Genomic DNA, 20,698 nt, shown 5'->3' on the forward strand with positions numbered 1-20,698 from the left:
GCTAGTCTATTAAGATTATTGTGAGGTGATTGACAATTCTAGGCTGTTCTTCGGGAATAGAAGTCCGGGTTATCAATTGGTTCCTGTTCACCTTGATTTATCAAAAGACGGAACAAAAACTCGTAGATATTTCTGTGGGAGACAGATTTATCTATTACCGTAGACTTTTCTGTTTGATACAGATTTGTTTATTAAAGTCTTCGACTTTGGGTCGTAGCAACTCTTAGTTGTGGGTGAGATCAGCTAAGAGAATCAAGTGCATAGTATCCTGCTGGGATCAGAGACTTAAGTAGCGCAACTGTACCTTGGATCAGTGTGAGATTGATTGGGGTTCAACTACAGTCCAGACCGAAGTTAGTTTGTAGTAGGCCAGTGTTTGTAGCGGCTTAATACAGTGTGTGTTCAATCCGGACTAGGTCCCGGGGGTTTTCTGCATTTGCGGTTTCCTCGTTAACAAAACTTCTTGTGTCTGTGTTATTTCTTTTCCGCATTATATTTTGTCATATAATTGAAATATCACAGGTTGTGCGTTGAATCGATCAATTGGGAAATCCAAACTTTGGTTGTTGATTGAAATTGATTGATCCTTGAACATTGGTTTTTGGTACCGTTCAAGTGATTTCTCTTGTATTTAATTAGACTCGCAACTTTCTATTTGCTTGAGTAAGTATTGAATTGACAAAGTGAGATATAACTCTTTGATATACTTTTATTAAGATTGAGTATGATTGTCTAGTTGATTCTATTAAAATTATATTGAAGTTAGTCCATACAGATTTCTAAGCAAAATATTGGGTGTGGTTGTTGTACCCCCGCTTTTTCAACTTCACCACAAGTACGGCACAATACTTCACCACAAACTGTGCTTGTATCTCAACCTCAAGTAATTCGGCCAGATCCTAGGCGCATTTCATCATCATTCTCTCCCTACAACCCAAATTATGCTTGCTACTTTGTTACACCACCACCACAACAACAAACATTTTATATGCTTGGAGGACCGAGTGCTTTCCAACAAACGAGTGCTTTCCAATCGCCTCATGTTCTTCAACCAGCTTTTTCCCCTTATGGAAATTTAGCAATATGTTGGTAAGTGGGGATATCACAGGCCTTGGAAAATGGTTGACTCCAGGCCTAGAAGATAACGATGAGCGAGTTAACGATGAGCGACGTTAGAGAGATTGTAATTTTTAATTATGATGTTGCATTTGTAATTCTAGTTTTAATCAATTAAAAAGTACGACGGTTTGTTTAAATGAAATTACATATGTTTAACATTAAGCGTTTTACAATCACTGAACTACATATGTTTAAAATTAAGTGTTTTACATTAGCTTCACTGATGAGAAGTACTAAGTGGAACAACAACTACAAAGAAGGGGTTGAAATTGTTCAACACCTTAAGGATTTCGAAACGAAAGGTCACATATTTCCATCTTCGCCATTCAACCAAAGATCTTGTTACCATCTCAGCATCAGTTTCACCTCTCAGTCTATATCGATTGACTTACATAGTTAAAGCTACAAACTCATTTACTTCTTTCTTAATTGTACCAAAACGATTTTCTGTTTCGCATATAGCACGACGATTCGAATTACGTGCGTCACTGCAGAATCCCTCGTGAATAACCGCCCAGAAATTCATCCATGGATAGTTTGCTGAAGCAAGCTGAGTAAATAAAAGAACATAGTTTCTGCAGATAGATTCATCTTCTTCTTCAGTATACGGAGCTCGCCGAACTAACAAGGAATGAGACATTTTCTAAGCTCAGAGAATTGAAGAATTGAAGAATTTTTTTAAGCTCAGAGAAGAAGAGTAAAGAAGACTAGATGTGTGAATTTGGAGTTGAAATGGGGAGTATTTATAGAACTCAAAATTCAAACCATTGGATGACAAGGATTTTCAGCCGTCTAGATTTAGTCGTTGGCGATTTAGTGTCAAACGCTGGAGGATTCAGTACAAACGTTGGCGTGTGAAGCAAATACGAGCGATTTTGACTCAAACGCCAGTATGTGTGCCACAACCGCCCTACCTTCCATCAAGCGCGTGCCTGTTCTTCCATCTCATTCAACAAACCAACAAATTTGTTGGTTTGCCCATCCGTTTTTCATGTTTGTTGAGTCTATAATGGGATCAAAATGAACATATATTTTTGATTTATTGAGTCCATAGGAACCCCTGTAATCGACCGATAATAAACCTCTCTTCAACGGATTCTTCCTGCAAGCGTCTAATCATGTGTCTTTTAGGGTGTAAAATAGCTTTCCATTTGTCGAAAACGCATTCCTTCTCTCGGTCTCTCTTTCCATTCCAAAGTGAATGAGTGTTAATACCACTCAATCCCTTGCTCCTACGGATGTCTTTGGAGTTTGGAGACCTAAAGGATCGGCATCGAGAGAACATCGAAGAGTTGTAAAGAATGAGGTGGTAAAAACACACGGCTGCGTGAATAGTTGGGTTTTTGACGCGTGGAAGCCAAAAACCAACTGTGCTTGAAGAAAGATCAAGGTCATTTGGGCAGTTCTAATTTCAAAGCTAAAAAGGAAACTAAGAATTCCTTTTCGGCTTTAAGAGTTGTCATGGAGGGATGGAGTTCACGAGCTATGATGATATTATCGGTTATTTCCGAGCAGCAAGTATCAAAGAATTAAAAGTTGAACTGACAAATTATTGTGTGCTCCATTTGCTCTAGGTGTTAAACTTTAAGGGAGGAATGGACCGTTGGAATGGTGTTCTCAGGGTTTCCTTAAACCCTGATTCTAGATATTACTTCAAGATTGCAGTTTCTCTCTGCTTCTCATCCTCTTCCAAAACCCTAACTGTAAGTTTATTTCCCTCTCTATTCCATTTTGTTGATTCAAACTCGTCGATTGAATCGAGACCCAAATTTCAATTTCAATTATATTTTCTTAAATGCTAGGTGCCAACTACAAATGCGATATTTTTCAATGGAGACAAAATTCAAAGAACTGGAAATGCGGTAATTGAAAGACTTTCCAACTTGCAAAACATTGCTGATATTCTTGTTTCAAAATTGGGTGTCTCTGTTAATGTTTGGGTTATTGAAGCATCTAATTTTAATGGACCTTTTGCTGTCTATAATGAATTCTTTGGGTCTATTAATTCTTATGGAGAACCTAAGTCTTATGATCCAAGTGGGTTTCCATCTTCTGCGTCGACCAGCCTTCTCTTATTGAGAGCTCTCAAAGAGGTATTGCTCTTTAGGTTTCTTTGGGCATTATTAAACTGTATGTTTCTAAGTTCTTGCTGATAAGATTGCAGTGTGTCATACTCATACATCATGTCTAGCTGTTTTTCGATTATTTATCTGGTCACCCATGTGGTTAAGTTGATAAGTTCTGTTTATTGTTTTTGGACTCAACTTATTGATTATCTCTAAATGAGATTATGCTTCAAATGGTTTTGGATTATCCCTAAATGAGATTATGCTTCAAATGGTTAACTAGTTGGAGCTGGCGAATTAGGTTGCGTCACCATGCTTGGTCATCTTCTTGTCTCTTTAAGATGAACATTGCTTAGGTTCTCTTGATTTTATTAAAAAGAATAAAGCTTGTACAACTTCCCAATCCGGTTATCATTCCATGCCATCTTCTTTTTGATCAGTAATCTCTTAGGTTTAAGATTGACAAAAATCTGATCTTGTAATTTAATTTCATTCAAAAGCTTAAATTTATTTGTTTGGACTTAGAATCTCGTCTTGTGGTAAAACTTGGTCGAGAGGTTGTGGTAGTCTAGTAGAACAGAGTAAGTTGTGGTAGTAAATGTTCTTTTTGTTACATATTATTGTACAGTATCCCTTTAGGTGAAACAGTAATTTGGGTCTTGAAGTTCGCTCTATCTATCCACTATGGCTGGCTCTGTACATGCCAGTTCACAGCTGAAAAGTGTGGCCTCAAGAAGCACTACCCAACTGAGTTCTGCATTTGTGTGGAGTGCTAAATGGTTTAGCCCTCCAAAAAATGACTTTAGAGCTAAACCATTTTGCTCCCCATTTTTATATCAATTGGTTGCTTTTTATGGTTGGCCCACCCTTGAGGATCCAGGGGTTAAAAGTAGAGAGCTAAATGGTTTAGCGCATGGAGCGTTAAATCATTTAGCGCTTCAACCTTCACATCTTCACAGCGGCAGCAGACAGTCTCCTCTTCACACTGACATGGCATAGGCTGTGAAGGGGTGGTGAAGGTCTCCGTAGTGGTCTAAGGGTTGGAATGAATCTCTATAATCCACATTTGATTTTTGAAAATGCATGAGATTTGGGTGTTGAGATTTATGTCAAGCTTCAATTGTATTTTTTATGAAACATTTTTTTTTTGTTCATGAACAGGCCAAAAGACAGATTTTAGGAAAACAAGAACATGTGCCAACTCTAGGCGACGATGCATCATGTTTCAATCAACCGAAGACGATCATCTTTGGCTTTAGCAAGGGCGGCACTGTACTTAATCAATTGGTTAGTGAACTTGCTTTCTCAAAACTTGAAACACTGGAAATAGGAACCAAAAAACGAGAGGATTCAAGGGCAGTAAGTACTTATGAAATCCATGGAGAAAATCAAATTGTACCGAATTCAAAAGAGGAGCTCTTAAATAGCATCTCTCAATTCCATTATGTGGATGCGGGTTTAAACTCTACTGGTGCATATCTTACTGATAGTTTAGTGATTGAAAGAATTGTTAAGCGGGTGCTCGTAGGAGTTGCTGGAATTCGATTTGTGCTTCATGGAACTCCAAGGCAGTGGTGTGATAACAGACGGGAATGGATCCGGGATGAAATGGAAAAACTATTTCAGTTGCTTCAAGATGCAGAGCTGGAAACTGAAGGCAGACTACAGGCTGTGAAAAGGATATATTTTACTGATCAGCCTCGGAATTTGCAAATGCATTTTGAAATCATCGAAAATTTGGATATTGGTTAGTTGTCAAATTATATTTTGAAAGCCCCTTGGGAAAGTGATGTTTCTATAATATAGACAGTTATTGTCTCCACATATTAGAAGTATCGATGAGGTAAACAGATAATGAAGCCCCCAAATACGGTTCCGGCTTTTAGCAGCCTTATTAGCAGATTTGTTTTGGAATATCCTGCTAGGTGAACCCGTTAACTCTTCGAAACCAAATTATCTTGGTTATATGTAAGTTTACTTGTAGAATACTATTACTTGTGAATATCAAGAATGCTTCAACGATCGAAGGAAGATTTTGACAGAAAAACTTCAAACTTAATACCATTTTAAGCATGTGAGCAATCACAATTTTATAAAAACAAAACCGCGGAAGATTATTGAAAAGGATAAAAAAAGATAATCTGAAACCGACTTTGAGAGCTCCGAAGTCACTTGTTTTATGGCAGAAATTTGAGATTCTCAATCTCTGCTGTTACTAAATTACAAGTGCTTAAAAATTGACCACATACACAATTTGAGTCACAAAAATCGGATACTTACATATACATCTTTAAGAACTAACTAAAACATGTTCATTTCCACAAAGATATAGGCTTGAGATGTTTGATTTTCAAACATGGATTACGTAAAGGGTCACTTGGCCATTTAAAGGAATGATAGAACCATTCGTCGAATTGATTTTAGCTAAGAGTTTCTCCCTGGAACGGCAACAAAAAATGTAACCGTAAAACAGTAACTTTGATGTGAACTGGTTTCGAAACTTGACTTTTTTTTAATCCAAGTTAACCTGATTCTTGTTTGCTGATAACATTGTGCTAGGAAAAGTTGAAAACATTAACATCAATCAATTAAATCTTGGCTCATCTAAGAAATTTCTAGGTCCATATTCATCTGTATCCACTCCCACTTGACATCTCATCCCACTTGATCATTCTCCCCCACTTGACATTCTTTTGTTTCTTACCTATATCTAAATCAATACCCACGTTTCCAATTCAATTTTCTTTATTATTTTAATCGGATTTGGATAATAATTCTTCCTTTCTCCTTTTGGAAGTCACATGTCGCCATGGATTCTTTGCACTTAACCTTGCTAAACAAAAATTTAAGTACCTGCTTAAAAAATAAACACTTGCTAGCTTGGCATTTGATATGGTGGCGCCACCACTTCGGAACTTCGTCCAAAAACCTCAACCTTAATTTCAACTAATTTCAACAAACTGAAAGTGTGTAAGAATCCAGATCCAGTAAATCATAGCATATCATTTTGATAGAAAAAAAAAAGAATTGCCGACAGGCAACGTTGTTTGTATTCACGTGCCAAAAATTAAGTAAAGCCTTCGTGCACTTTGGCAGTATCCTAGATACGGACGGACCATAACGGCTGAATGCAAAATCTGACGTGGAATAGATAAATCAATATTTGCTCAAAATCTAAAAATTGTTGGAAAAGGTAAAAGAAGAAAAAGGTTACTTCTTGGTGAGACCAGGGAAGGAACTTACCTTGTTTCCTCTAAAAGACTACTTTCTGAAGACCACGCCCCAACTATATTTCGCTCCTTTAAATATCCATTTGTCTTCACTTCTTTCCATCCACTCTCAACTCTCACTTCAATTCAATACAATCCAATCCAATCCAATCCAAATTTCTCTTTCTCAGTTTCACTCTGTATCTAAAACTCTACACTAATGGCGACACAAGATGAAGCTTCAACACTTGATGTTATCAGGCAACACCTCTTAGGTGATTTCGCATCACTCGAAAGCTTTCTCAATGATATGACTCCACTTTGTCCATCTACTTCATCAGAAATTACGGTTTCTCGATCTGAAACTTCTTCTTCTTCTCTATCTACTACAGATAGTTTCCAATCATCTTCATCATCATTGTACTCTCAATCATCAGTGTCAAAACCAGATTTCGATTTCCTCGATTACTTAACATTTGACGAAGAAGAAGAAGATAAGAAGAGTCCTGTCTTTGATGATTTCTTTCAATTCGAAACCAAACCTCAGATCAGTGAATCAAATATGAGTTCGGAATCGAGTTTTGTTACTAAAGATCGAAAGCCTTCACTACAGGTTTCTGTTAATAAACCTAATTTGATGACGATGATCAGTTTCAGTTCTGAACAAGAAAAGCAAAAAACGGTAAAAACTCAAACCGTTACGAAACCAAAGAATCAGACAGATACGAGGAAATACAGAGGAGTGAGACAAAGACCATGGGGGAAATTTGCAGCAGAGATTAGAGATCCAAGTCGTGGAGGTTCTAGAGTTTGGTTAGGCACTTTTGAAACAGCTATTGAAGCTGCTAAAGCTTATGATCGTTCAGCTTTTAAGATGCGTGGAAGCAAGGCAATCTTGAATTTCCCTCTTGAAGCTGGTGAAAAAATCGATGAACCAGTAGTGAATTCCAATTCAAGGAAAAGACGAAGAGAAATTCAACCACCATCACTTGTTCATGAACAAGTTAATAAACTTATTAAGACGGAAAATCCTTTGGAAGCTGAAACCCAAACTACTAGTTCTCCATTAACTCATACAAATTGGATGGCTAATTGGGAGAGTATCGAAGTTAACGATATTTTTGATGTTCCTCTGTTATCTCCATTACCTGCTTTTGGTTTTCCCCAACTTATGGTGATATGAGTTTTAACGGCGTTTCAAAACTCCGTTAAAAATGAGGATGGACGAATGATGTATTGCTGGTGATTGTATATAAACGGCAGAGCGTGGTTGAAGTTCACACACCTACCGTTAATTATTTGTTTTATTAATTTTTAAAATTTTGGAATGAAAATCCTCTTTATTAACTTGATTATCTTGTCGAGTTATGGAGTCAAAAATCCAAAAAAAAATCTTGTCCGAGTTATGTTAAATATACACAAGGAATGCAGTAACTGCTTCAACAAAAAAAGTTTACATGAATAACAAAACTATATCGGACCACAGCAAAGAGAAAAGCACGAAATTAGTTCTCCCAATAAAGAAGTTAGTATTTGAAATTATAATTGGCCGACCAAAGGTAGACATTCATGGTCGTGTAATTTGTTCGTCACACTTTTACGGTCTTCAAAATTGAGTTTCGAAAAAGAAAAAAAAAATCCAGAACAGATCGATTTAAGTTTTCCTTCAAATTTTTTTGCAGTAGATAGCTCTTAATCATAATATCTCTCATAAATCGATTTTTTTTTCCAAAAAATATCGACCATGATCAAAGAATTTTTTGGTTTAAATTTTAATAATAATGAAAAAACGATTAAAATTTGGAAATTTTTCCATTATACACCCATTTGATAACCTGTTTTCTAATATGCACCCGTTTTTTTGGATATTTCTAATATACACCCATCATCCATAAAAACGTTAGCTAACAACAAACACACATCTAGCCATATATCTAGTGATTGGAATGGACGATAGAGATCTTTTTATCTTACAAAATTACGGGTTTACCCATAACTCGGAAACAAAACGCACAGACAAAAGATAAGATTTCATTTTCATTCTTTTTATTCTCTTCTCTGTATTTCTGCTGTTGTTGGTCTAGGTTCATGAGATATGAATTGAGTTTTTGTAGCAAAATCAACGATTTCCTAACTAGTATAAGAATCTATTAAGATTTCACGACGTGATGAAGAAAATACCAGGGTAGAAAAAGAGGAAGAGGTAGAGTTTTCCTGAACTGAAACCTTAATTATTTTTATGTTGTTTATGATGATTTTTAAGCTCTAATTGATGAACCCATCTCTGTTTTAGTTGAGGCTATCAAGATAGATGTTTAATTTTCTTAATTTTTCATTCTCGATTTGATTTAGGGTTTTATTTTCTAATTTTTTTGATTTGATTCGGGGTTTTATACAGATAGTGCTATTTATTGAATTGATTTTGTTTTAATACAGAAATAGTGTTATGTATTGCAGGTTGTGCTATTTATTGATTTGATTTTGTTACTATGCTGTGCAATTGTTCCGTATAGGGATATTAGTGTTGATGTGGTAAATTCTAAATTGTGTCTATCTTTCCCCAACATATGTAGAGACCTGATTCATCTGAAAATGTTTGAGGATATGGTCCATACAAGATTATGGCTTCGTAGTAGACAAAGGGTTAATCTGTATTGGTGGGGTGATGACCCAAAAATGCCAGAATACATAGAGATGGATGAAGATTTTGATAGGTTTTGGAATGAGGTTGTACCTAATAAAATGGGTTTTATTGAACTTGGAAGTGTTTGTAATGTGTGCTGAAGATGAGTATGAAGCAGAGATGAAGCAGTCAGTAGTTACACCAAAGAATAAAGTCATATGATGAACCTAGAGTTGAAGTGAAGACTAGAAGATGCTCCAGGTGCAAGGTAGTAGGTCACAACAAATCAACTTGTAAAGGAGGTGAAGTTGGACAAAATCCAAAGGGAAAGAGACCAAGAACTCAAGTAGATGCAGCTGATTTTAGTTTCTCATATCCATCACAACCCAGTAAAGCAAAGAGAGTGAAGAAGACTGCAGGTGAATCATCTAAAGCTGTTGCTGCTGCATCCAAGAGGAAGGTGACACAAACTTTGACACACCCAAAGTATGGATATGTTTCACAAACTGTCACACAATCTATTCAGACACAGTGAAAGGCTAAGAAGACCAAGGAAAATTGATTATGTGAATGTTAATCTTTTGAAAAAGTTTGGATCTGTTTCTTTTTGGGTTGTGTTGATTCAGACTTGGAAATGTTTATGTTTTGAACAATTTCACTGTTTTTTTAGAAAAACTCTAGTGTTAGTTTGGATTGAACAACTTTAATATAAAATGCATTTTTATTACATAACTTGTTGCACATAAGTATACATATAAAGTTTTCATTTTGGGTTGTGTTGATTCAGACTTGTGAGTCTTTTTGGCCTCCATTCATGGCTAATTTGTGTGATCGAATGTTGAAATAGGATTAGGATTCATCACTGGTTCTTATAGCAGTGAAAAAGATGAAGAATTAGGGTTGTAATCGTGGCCGTTTATTTGAACGCGCAAGATAAAGCCGCATGTAAAATGACAGTTATTGTTGTAGGTCATGTGACGTGCACGTGCACGGTTTTCTGAGTCGACTAGGTTATTAACTCGGTTGAACTGGATACGAGTTTGTCTCATAGGGGTTTTACAGTCTTTTTCAAGTGATGACAGTTGTACGACATCTACACAGATAACGGTCGTTAGCCGTTTTATTCAAAAAACGGATGGAATTCGTATTTCGGGTGTATATTAGAAATATCCAAAAAAAAAATGGGTGTACATTAGAAAACAGGTTATCAAATGGGTGTATATCATAAAAATGCCCTTAAAATTTTAATTTTTCGATTTTTATCAATTTTACATCGTTTCGCTTCGAAATTCTTACACATGATAGTTAATAATCATTGTAATTTATATGCGCGGGGAGGAATTGAGATAAATTTGATTTAAATCGAAGAATTTTGTGTTCAATAATCCAGAAAAAGAGGGTCACGCGCGGGTAAAATCAGTCGAAGAGAAAAAGGCTCCATGAGTCATTTTACAACTCATATAGAAGTTGCAAATGAAATAAACCATTGCTAATTATCAAAAATTAGTTCAAGTAATGCAGATACGTGACTTTTCAAAATGTCATCAAATATTTTAGAAAGGGTAATATATGTGGTAAAATTGTTTTGGCCTTCTTGGTTGACCCCCACTGTTGCGGCAATAATGTAGTTTAATTATCTTATATTTATGCCCCGCTAAATTGAGGCCAAGATATCATAAAATTTTAATGGCTTATCAGAAAATACAAAATAGAGTCATCCTGAAGAAATTTTAGAAATTTTTATCCGATTATTTTTGCTAATCGTTAATTTTCCCCGGATTAATTAGTTGCGAAGTTAGTTTGTTAGATTCATAGTTATGAGTGTGACATTATTGGGGTTAGTAGAAGAATGTCAATAATAATTGGCGGATGAGACACTCAATATCCACCGGTTGTTCTCAATGGTTTTCATGGTTAAAGAACATCCAGAACAATCAGCGTACGTGTGCCATCATATGAGGCATTCTGGTTCATTTTTTTTCGAGAGCATTAAAAGCTACAATTGGCGTGTAAATATATTACTATAACTATCGATTGTACCTCTTCGCATTTTTAAAGATCACATACTCTATAATCGAGTCGATATTGACATTCATGTCGATCGATTGTAGCCTAAAAAACCAACATAAGAAAATGGCAATTTGCTCTTAAAACCAGAATCAGTCAATATGAATCTTCACATAGACCGATTATGATAGTTCGTGTATCTTGATCTTGTTCTTTATATTGTCAAAGTTTTAGTAATCTCTCTCAGAAACGAGATAGATATCGCAAAGTTCTCTTCATCTCAGACTTTGTTATTCATCAAGATAGATATGTAAAACTCTTCTTAATTGATCGGGTTAAGACTGCTCTTGAGAGGTGGTTAATGATCCAGGCTTCTCGGCTAGCTGAGTTTAAGTGTTCTGAATTTGTGACGTTTGCTAGCTTTGTCTATTGCAAACAGATTTCCAAGTCTTGATATATATATGGATCTAAAAGGAAATCAAATATGCTTATATTATAAGAGGGTCCCATATATTAGAAGAATCCTCGGTGAAGCAGCTTTCATTTTCTCCAACTACTATAATGCTATGAATTACACTTCTGTAGATGAATCTATAACGGATCGCGCTAGTATTCAGGATAATCCTAGGTGGTCTCCTTCGCCTACTAATATCACTAAGTTGAATGTTGATACCACTGCAAAAGACAATGATAATATTGTGGGGAGTATCGCCAGGAATGACAAAGGCGGGTTTATGGGTGGTCAGACTATTTATTTTCATGAAAGCTCACCGCTATGTGCAGAAGCTTGTGATTTGTCCATATGTTGAAGTATGCCAAAGAGAAGAGGATGGACAACTGCGTCGCGGAAGGAGATGCGCAAGTGATAATCAACCTCACCAACTCCAGTGCTCAAGACCCTCCTTGGAGATTTAAGTACCATCTTGCCGACATCACAGTCTGATTAAAGATTTCAGTTCAATTCAGTTTCAGTTTATCAACAGTAATGTGAATATAGATGCCCACAACCCCGCGGACTATGCTAGAGTCAACTATATTACTGAGAAATAGTTGCTTTTTTTTTTAAGCATGAATAGTTGCTATCTCCTCCCTTTCGTATTTCCATGCCGTGTTTGTGCTTGGACGAGTAAAAAAATACTCCCTCCGTACCACTATTAAGTGACCTAGTTCAAGTATGCACAATTTTTAAGGAAAGCAAGGGAAAATAGCATATTTAATCATTTTTTACAATTATACACCCTTATGGATAATAACTAGTGAAATTATGAAATGATTTATCTTTCAAACTACACCACAGATGTTCGCAAACTTTATACCATTGAAAAGCATTTTAAAACACCTAGATAACGAATATAAACATGCCTATCAAATTATACATATTTCTTATAATTAATTAAAATTATAATTTTAGGAATATCTCCTTATTTAGTGATATAAATCATTTAATAATGTGACGAAATCTAAAAATAAACACGTCACTTAATAATAGGAGGGAGTAAAACAGTCACAAAGTTCAAAGAAAGCTACAATAGCGCTTGAAGAACTAAAGCATGTACCAAAACGCCATTTCATTTCAAAAAATTAACAAATTTGTGACGGTATAGGTGGTAGATAGCACAATAGTACAACTGTACAACCACTCTGTCCCGCATATTTACAACAATAAAGAAAAAAGAAAGTAAAGAAAGAAAAGAATACGTCATTCATTCACCTAATACTAACGGAGCCTACTAGGCATTACGTCATTCATGAACTACCGTTATAGAACCATGAGTTGAGGATAACCAAGAGGAGGATGTGGAGATAACGGTGATAACATAGGAATGTCAAATATTCCGTCCATTTCGAACCCTTCCCAATTAGCCATCCAATTTGAAGGCGTTAATGGAGAATCTAAAGGTTTGCTTTCGATCTCTGGAGAATTCTCCCTCTTGATAACTTTTACTTCTTCATTAGCAACTGTTGGTGGTTCAATTTCTCTTCTTCTTTTCCGGATATTCGAATTCACTACTGGTTCATCAGTTTGTTTACCAGCTTCATTAGGGAAATTCAATATCGCTTTACTTCCACGCATCCTAAAAGCTGCACGATCATATGCTTTAGCAGCTTCAATTGCTGTTTCAAAAGTACCTAACCAAACTCTAGAACCTTTACGGCTTGGATCTCTAATCTCTGCTGCAAATTTCCCCCATGGTCGTTGTCTTACTCCTCTGTATTTTCTTGAATCTGTCTGACTCTTTTGTTTGGTAACAGTTTTAGTTGGTACAGATTTTTTGTTTTCTTGTTGTTCAGCGAAATTCATCATCATCGTTACATTAGGTTTATTTACAGAGATGCTCTTCAATGAAGGTCTTCGATCTTTCATAGAACTAGTAGTTGATTCAATGATCTGTGGTTTCTGTTCGAATCGGAACATATCATTTGAGGTTTGGAACTCAAAAATATTAGTAGTAGTTTTTTTGTCTTCTTCTTGGAAATTCAAGAAGAATTCAAAATCTGGTTTTGAAACTGAATTTTGTGAGTATAAAGATGATTGTTGAGTACCAGAGACAGAAGAAGAAGTTTCTGTTTGAGATAATTCAGATTGAGGAGCCAAGCTCACTTCCGATTTCTCAATTGAATCATTTCTTGAGATTTTTGGAGTACAAATAGGACTTAAATCATTGAGAAAGCTTTCAAGTGATGCAAAATCACCTAATAGATGTTGTCTGATTAGATCAAGAGTTGACGATTCATCTTGTGTTGCCATTAGTAGAGTGTTTACTGAGATCTAGATAGATTTTGTTTTCAAGCTTGAAGCTGAAAGATGAGATGTGGGAGTAGATTGAATGAAGTGATGAGGCGGTAATGGCGATATATAAAGGAGCGAAAGTTTTCAATACCTGTTCTTTTTCGGACGTGACTTGCAGCTTCTTGGCTTGATCCGAGAAGCAACCTTCTTGTATCTTTTGTCATCATTCATTATTTTTTGTCATTATTTAATTATTACTTTGAATAAATATAAAGCTATTTGGTTGAAAAAATAATTAGAAAAAATATGGGCTTTTTAACAAAATGTCCATGCTTTTGAAATGTATTTCAGAAAGTGGCCGTTTTTTCAAATGTTTATATAAAGTGGCCGATATTGACATTTTCCATCCCTCTTTTCTCAAAAAACGGGTAACCCCAGTTAACTCAAACGTGTCAGCTGTAGAAGACTTAAAAGCCCCTAAAACTTCGACTAACCTAGATACGTCTCCCTGATCTTCTTCCCTGACCTTCAATTCCTTCAGCTCATCGCAAAATTGATATGATACATATCTCTACAAAATCAGCTCTAAACTAAAGTATCCCAAACTTCAAATTGATTAAATTGAAAATAAAAATTTATCAATCATATAAAGTTACAATTACCCAATCCATCCAGTAGCAAAACAAGTTGATACATATGGTATAAATACAAGATCACATAATCAATTTCATCACTACCCAATTTCATCAACAACAAAAAGAAACCATTACTTTTCATCATCATTATCCGGTGCTTATGGAGTTAATACGGCATATGGTGGTTAGATGAAAAATCCAGCACCACAACATAGCAACAAATAGCAACCACCAAGCTACCACCAAATCGCGACCATACTTGAACAAGATTCCATCGAATGATCACCACAAACCAAGATCGAAACCAAAAACACCATGAATCAATAAACCCCCAATTTTGAAGAACCCTAAATTCAATTTCTACTCCATGTAAAAAATTAATGCAATTAGCCATCTAGTACGACCAATACAAAGATTAATAAAAACTGGGTTTGATGCACTTACTCTTTTTGAAGACCTATATTGCTTCAATTTAAGAATTACCTTCTTCTTCGTCTTCCTTTAATTTCAACTTTCACTATAACAATTCTTCTTCGTCTTCCTTTAATTTCAACTTTCACCGTAACAATAAGTTGAAGACCCATGTTATACTCTTGGTATACCATTAAATCTTCTAAATAATCAAACAAGTCCGAACTTTATTCTTTAGTGATATCCTAATCCTCGAAAGTTTCACTTCACTGGTGTTTCTGGTTTGGTTTCGATAGAAATGGCAAAAATACAAGGCGTAAACGAAGAAGAAGCAGATTTACATGTCGGTTTCCTTAATTATTACGCACTTATAAGGATATGTTAGTCATTATATCCTAAATAATTGACTTAGTCAATGTGGGAGACCGATTTGGTAGGTCCAGACGTCTAAACTAACAGAAAGGCCACTTTAGAAAAGATTAAAATTTTCTGCCCGGTTTATTAATTATATGGACGGAAGCTGGACAGTTTATTAATTTGCCCAAAAAATATTTATGGAGAATCTATCTTCGAGGGCAGTTCTAAAGGAGAAAGATGCTTTTGAAAGGGGGTGTTATCTAGAAAGGATTTCGATATAAAAACGTGGGGAAGCTAATTAATTAATGTTTTTAATTGATAAGGATTAGATCAAAATTCAAAGTTAAGCAACAAAATGTCAAGTGGGAGATAGACACATGAGGAGCAATGAACATGGTCGAGGAAGATTCAAATTTATGAGAATTGTTAATTTCACACGTGCATTTTTTGGCGGACCATCGCCAGAGGTCAAATATTTTTTGACCACCTTCATACTCACGGGCTCTGTCTTTATCAGTGCATTCTTTTATTTATTTTGGAGATGTCTCAATCCTTTTATACTATTGTATATGGCTGCTTGTATCTGTGTTGCGCATGTCATTGACATTATAGAATCAGATCTTCTTATAGTTACGTGTGAATGGCTGCTTGTATCAGCATTGCACATGTCATTGACATTAGAGAATTAGATCTTGTTATAGTTATGTAAGGCTGCACAAGAAGCTGTCCAGACCGATAAATACGCCTGAAGTCGGCTCAACCAAAACCGATCTGAACATAACTTAACTGATTATCCAATGGTAGGCGATAGTTCTAGAATTCAAAACCGATCAGTCCATAGTTCAGCGGCAACTAACATTATAGTCGACTGATCAAGCTGAAACCGACCTTTGGACTATGCGCGTTTGGATACCAGAAGCAGAAGTGCTTTTGCTTCTGAACTTCTCAGAAGTACTTCGGAGAAACAAAAAAGTGGATAAATTAGTTTGGCAATTACTCGACTTATAAATAAAAAAGTTAATAGGTAAGTTTGGCAACACAAAAACAGGAAAAGTTAAAAAAGTTAGAGCAGTTCCTATGGTAATGAACAAACTCAAAATTTTGTTGAGCCACGTGGATGGTCGAATGGGTTTCTCCACTATGGTAAAACAGGACAAAATGAACAGATTTGGTTTTCTAGGACCCCACTGATATTTCTTTTTAATATAAAATATTTTGTAGGATAAAGATGAAAAATAAAATATAATATTTAGGTGAGATAAAATATGATGAAGTGAGATAAAATAGGATGAAGTGAGATAAATAAGATAAAGTGGGATAAAATAAGATTAAAAAGTAATAAAGTATTCATGGATTGTACTTGGCGATAATCCAAGAGTCGCAGACGTCACTGGGAATGTCTCTGGCGTTTTTGGCATGATTGCGCGTTGGTGCTTCCAACGCCCGCGTTTTTGGCAAGAACGCGCGTCCTTCTCTCAGACGCGTGCTGGATGTTCCGACTCAATGTTCAAATCAACAGATTTGTTCGTTTGAACATCCATTTTTCATGTTTGTTCATTCCATAGTGGAAGCAAAATGAACAAACTCTGATGTTGGTAATGTACCAACAATTCTAATGTTGGTAAGGATTTTTTTTTGGTATAATGTATTCCGTAATGCCGTTTTACAATTTCATTTATTTTGCTAATACAGTCACTCGGGCAAACACCTACTGAGCATGAATTTGATAACGTAGAAATAGCTTATACTTGTGATACCTTAGCCCAAATTTCCTTCCATGTAGTTTCATTCATACACAACCATAAACCATTCACTGATCGTTCCTAATCTCTTTCGTTTCTCCACAATCATCAATGGAATTAACATAAATCACTTGTATATATAGCAGTGACAATTTCTTCTCTTATTCTAATTCGAATCATGACACCTTCAGACACCACCACAAATCCCTGGAAGACAACATTCATTTCTTACACAGCCCATGGTTCACGGCAATACAACTTGTACCTCCAGATTCATTTATTCTCTTCAAATCCGAGTTCCAGATGAAACCCTTCTTTCCAAAACCTTAATAGATTTCAAACAGTCATCAACTCTACCATTCAACATCACCATTTCCTCCATCAAATTGACGGCAAAAGAGACACCTTCTTGTCTTGATTTCAAAATCAAACCCCTGGTAGCAACAGCTCCATCTTCACCAACAGAAAAAAATCTTCTTCTTTCTCTGATCGGATCAGATTGTATTTGGGGAAATTAACCATTTACACCTAAGATGTAAGTCATATGATTTAGATTTCATTTTTATTTTTAATCAATTTACCATTATAAATCTAAACGTCAAAGTGGAACTCACAATATGATTTTGGAGTAAGATTAAAGAGAAGGATTCGTGACTCATAGGTGAAGAAGACGAAGAAAAAAATATTAGTGGACCCATTAGATTCTACTGTTCCAGGAGAAGCAACTTCTCACAAAAGCAAGAAGCAAAAATATTTGGCTTCGTTTTGAAGCAGCTTTTTTGCTTATATAAGTTGTTTCAAAACTTGTTACCCATACTAATTTTCAGCTTTTTGACTTAAATAAGTCAAAAAGTAATTTATGTATGTGTGTCCAAACACCCTATAAGTGAATATTAACCTTGATATATAAAGATCATTTTTCAGGTTTTGTTTATTTTCCTATCTCTCGCCTTCTCTATCCTCCACCTCTGGATCTAGAGAAATTAATCTTGGCTTCACTTAGATGTAAATCAACTAGAAGTTACAGCTACATTCAAGATGATGTACATCATTTTTAGGTATTATGATGTTGTATTTTCATGGTAGTTTTCCCAATCAATAATATTTTTTATTATGTTCATGATTGTGATGTTGTCGACCATGATGATAAGAATGGACTACTACCTCCAATCTTTTTGGTTCATATGATGTTTGGATTTGGCGATTGGTTGTTATTATGAATTCTATTTAAATTTCCATTTTCTTTTTTAGATTTTCTTTATCAACTGTTTTACGATTCTGCTGGTGTTTTATTGGGTGGATTTTCATATTTAGGTTTTTAATGATGCTTTTCATGCCATTTTTTGATCTGCAGATCTACTCAGTAAAGGCTATATATATAGACATCTGCAACTCAAGCTACAATTAACTGAAGATGAATGATACATGCCTGAAAGTCCAGTATTAAAGGATAAAGTTTCTGGTTGTGATCAAAGATTTGGGATGGGATACGATATGTTCATGTAGTTGTGTTTGTATTGGTGAAATAATATTTGAATTGATTTAATCTTATAAATCTGATTGACTTTGGAAAGTTTGATTTACTTTTCATTATTTACACCAATTTTTTAATTCACATCCAAAACTATGGAAAAATGAAGACAGACCGACCGAACCGAGTCAATAGAAGTTCAGTGAAAGTTTTTATATTCCCAAAACCAACTCTAGCAGTTCGATGGTCTATATTGGAAAAACCCTTCATCGACCGACTGATGTGCAGTCCTAAGTTATGTGATTCGACTTTGAGCTTTCTTTATTGTCGACGGGTAAAAACGATTTATGCGTTTTTGTGTAAAGTGTTGGAGCAGGCAACTGTTCGATCAAGCAAATCGTCTAAAACCTTTAACAAATGCACTTCACGGGTGTGCTTTGAGTTCGGGAGATCAATCTGTAGGACTCCGGCCTAAATCAAGGAATGGTCGTTCCATAGTCAATCGGTCACAAAGGAAGCATAAGGGTCGATATGTAGGGAGGGAAGCTGAGAATGTGTGAGATGAATGGTAAATGATGGATTATGGATGTGTTGAACTTCTTTGAAGATGATTCTCTATGTTAGACCAGGACAAAACTTTTGTGTTTGATATGGTAGACTATTGTAAGTTGGATTAAGTTAAGTTCTTATCTGTTCATATCATAGGTCGGGGACCCATTTGTAGCAGAGGTATTTAAAACATTGATCTTCAGTAAGTGCGACGGTTGAAGAGGAGTGGAAGAGTGGGGAAGTGGGAAATCGTGGTTGAACCAATTCCGCATTGTGAGGGAGACTTGGTTGATTTTTCATCCACTACTCAATTTAATCCTTCAACTTCAGGCTTGAATTACTCACGTTTCTCATCATGGATGTATTGCTACATCGCACATGTTGTAGGCCGCCATACCAAAACCCTAGTAATTATCCCACATGTGACATGATTGATGTCTCGTGTAAAATATGCAAAGCAGACGAGTATTAAATTGGTCAATCGTTGACTTGGATAGACTTGAGTGTTAGCTTGATGATTCGAGCATAATTCAATGACGAATGTGATATGCTTTATGATTCATCATTATGATGAATTGAGCATAAGGTGTATGCCAGGACAACAATGATGCTTAGACTTTGAGTCTGATGAATTATTGATGATTATGACATATCATCGTGCCAGCTGAGGCAACAATGATACTCGAATGATTTGGATTGATGAACGTAGGTCTGATGAGATTGCTAGATCGACCATGGACCAATATGTATTTTGATATGTCAAGCATTTGACAGGAGATCAGTGATGAGTGCCAAATATTGTATATATTTGCACCTTTTTATTGGCATTTAACTCATCATTTGTGCACTAACGCTCCATTTTATCCCATATTCCGTGTTTTCGTTGTTTTCAAGAATAAATACTTTTCTCAATTAATTTTGCATTTTTAGGTACTAAATAAAGCCTGGTTAACTCACGGAACGAAAAGAGCAAAGAAACGGCAAAGACTCCCGCAGAAAGGCAGCGAAGAATGATGTTTGCAAGAGCCGGATCAACTAGAAGTGGGCTTGAAGAGGAAGAGTTGTCCTTAAAGAATATATGGGCTTGGCATACCCAAGGCCCCAAACCATTACCCAAATCCATTTCCAATATCCATACCCATTTCCATGAGAGCCGTCAGATTGGATCCATCACATCATCCAACGTTCGCCTCATCACCGAGCATCAAATCTTGAAGCTCCTGTCAAACATCATAGTACCTAACTCCAATCTAAGCCGTCAGAATTGTTGTATCACGCATCTAATGGTCGCTGCAAGCTTGTTCCATCTTATCCGTTCGATTAAATCCAGATGTGATCATCCAACGTATCATCTTCGCTGGACATCGAATTTTCTAAAACCGCTCAACACTACAACACCTAACACCTATACCCAAACACTCCCTAACCCATTCTCCATTGGGTTCTTCTCCTCTTCTCCCCAAATTCCTCTCTTCCATCACCTGCAACTCCTTCACCACCATATCCTGCCACCACCAGACCCCGATGTTCACTACCACCATCTCCATCAAATCATTCCGAACATCTCCACCATCTCCCTAGCCTAGTTCTTTTACTCATCTCACAACCACTGAACCCTAGGTTTTGGGTGAATAAAACAACTCGAGTTAGGGAACAATTAAAGCATCATAGGCGTCAATTGGAGCAGGGGGAGAACAGAAAAAGCATGGGTCGAAGTGATAGAGCAGTTATCTAGCATGGGTGGTACGAATTGGTTAGGTAATTTTCGAAACCCTAGT

At 36.0% G+C, this 20,698-nt stretch overlaps 3 protein-coding genes and 1 long non-coding RNA gene across 4 annotated transcripts; 3 read left to right on the top strand and 1 right to left on the bottom strand.

Moving 5' to 3' along the window:
• The first annotated feature begins 2,299 nt into the window (after nt 1-2,299).
• LOC113297149 lies at nt 2,300-5,211 on the top strand. The gene is made up of 3 exons (XM_026545566.1): nt 2,300-2,822; nt 2,922-3,212; nt 4,347-5,211. The coding sequence occupies exons 1-3, from the start codon at nt 2,715-2,717 to the stop codon at nt 4,935-4,937; spliced, it is 990 nt and encodes a 329-aa protein (XP_026401351.1). The 5' UTR covers nt 2,300-2,714; the 3' UTR covers nt 4,938-5,211.
• Nucleotides 5,212-6,486: 1,275 nt separating this feature from the next.
• Nucleotides 6,487-7,854, top strand: LOC113297151 (ethylene-responsive transcription factor ERF105-like). The gene has a single exon (XM_026545568.1). The coding sequence runs from the start codon at nt 6,615-6,617 to the stop codon at nt 7,575-7,577; it is 963 nt and encodes a 320-aa protein (XP_026401353.1). The 5' UTR covers nt 6,487-6,614; the 3' UTR covers nt 7,578-7,854.
• Nucleotides 7,855-12,575: 4,721 nt separating this feature from the next.
• Nucleotides 12,576-13,862, bottom strand: LOC113297150 (ethylene-responsive transcription factor 5-like). Its single transcript, XM_026545567.1, has one exon. The coding sequence runs from the start codon at nt 13,771-13,773 to the stop codon at nt 12,784-12,786; it is 990 nt and encodes a 329-aa protein (XP_026401352.1). The 5' UTR covers nt 13,774-13,862; the 3' UTR covers nt 12,576-12,783.
• A 2,961-nt stretch (nt 13,863-16,823) lies between these two features.
• Nucleotides 16,824-18,473, top strand: LOC113297153. The gene is made up of 2 exons (XR_003333351.1): nt 16,824-17,435; nt 18,255-18,473. It is a non-coding gene; the product is annotated as an uncharacterized LOC113297153 (long non-coding RNA).
• The last annotated feature ends 2,225 nt before the right edge of the window (nt 18,474-20,698 follow it).

This window comes from Papaver somniferum, chromosome 7 (assembly GCF_003573695.1).
Source record: "Papaver somniferum cultivar HN1 chromosome 7, ASM357369v1, whole genome shotgun sequence".
In the NCBI taxonomy this organism is placed as follows: Eukaryota; Viridiplantae; Streptophyta; class Magnoliopsida; order Ranunculales; family Papaveraceae; genus Papaver; species Papaver somniferum.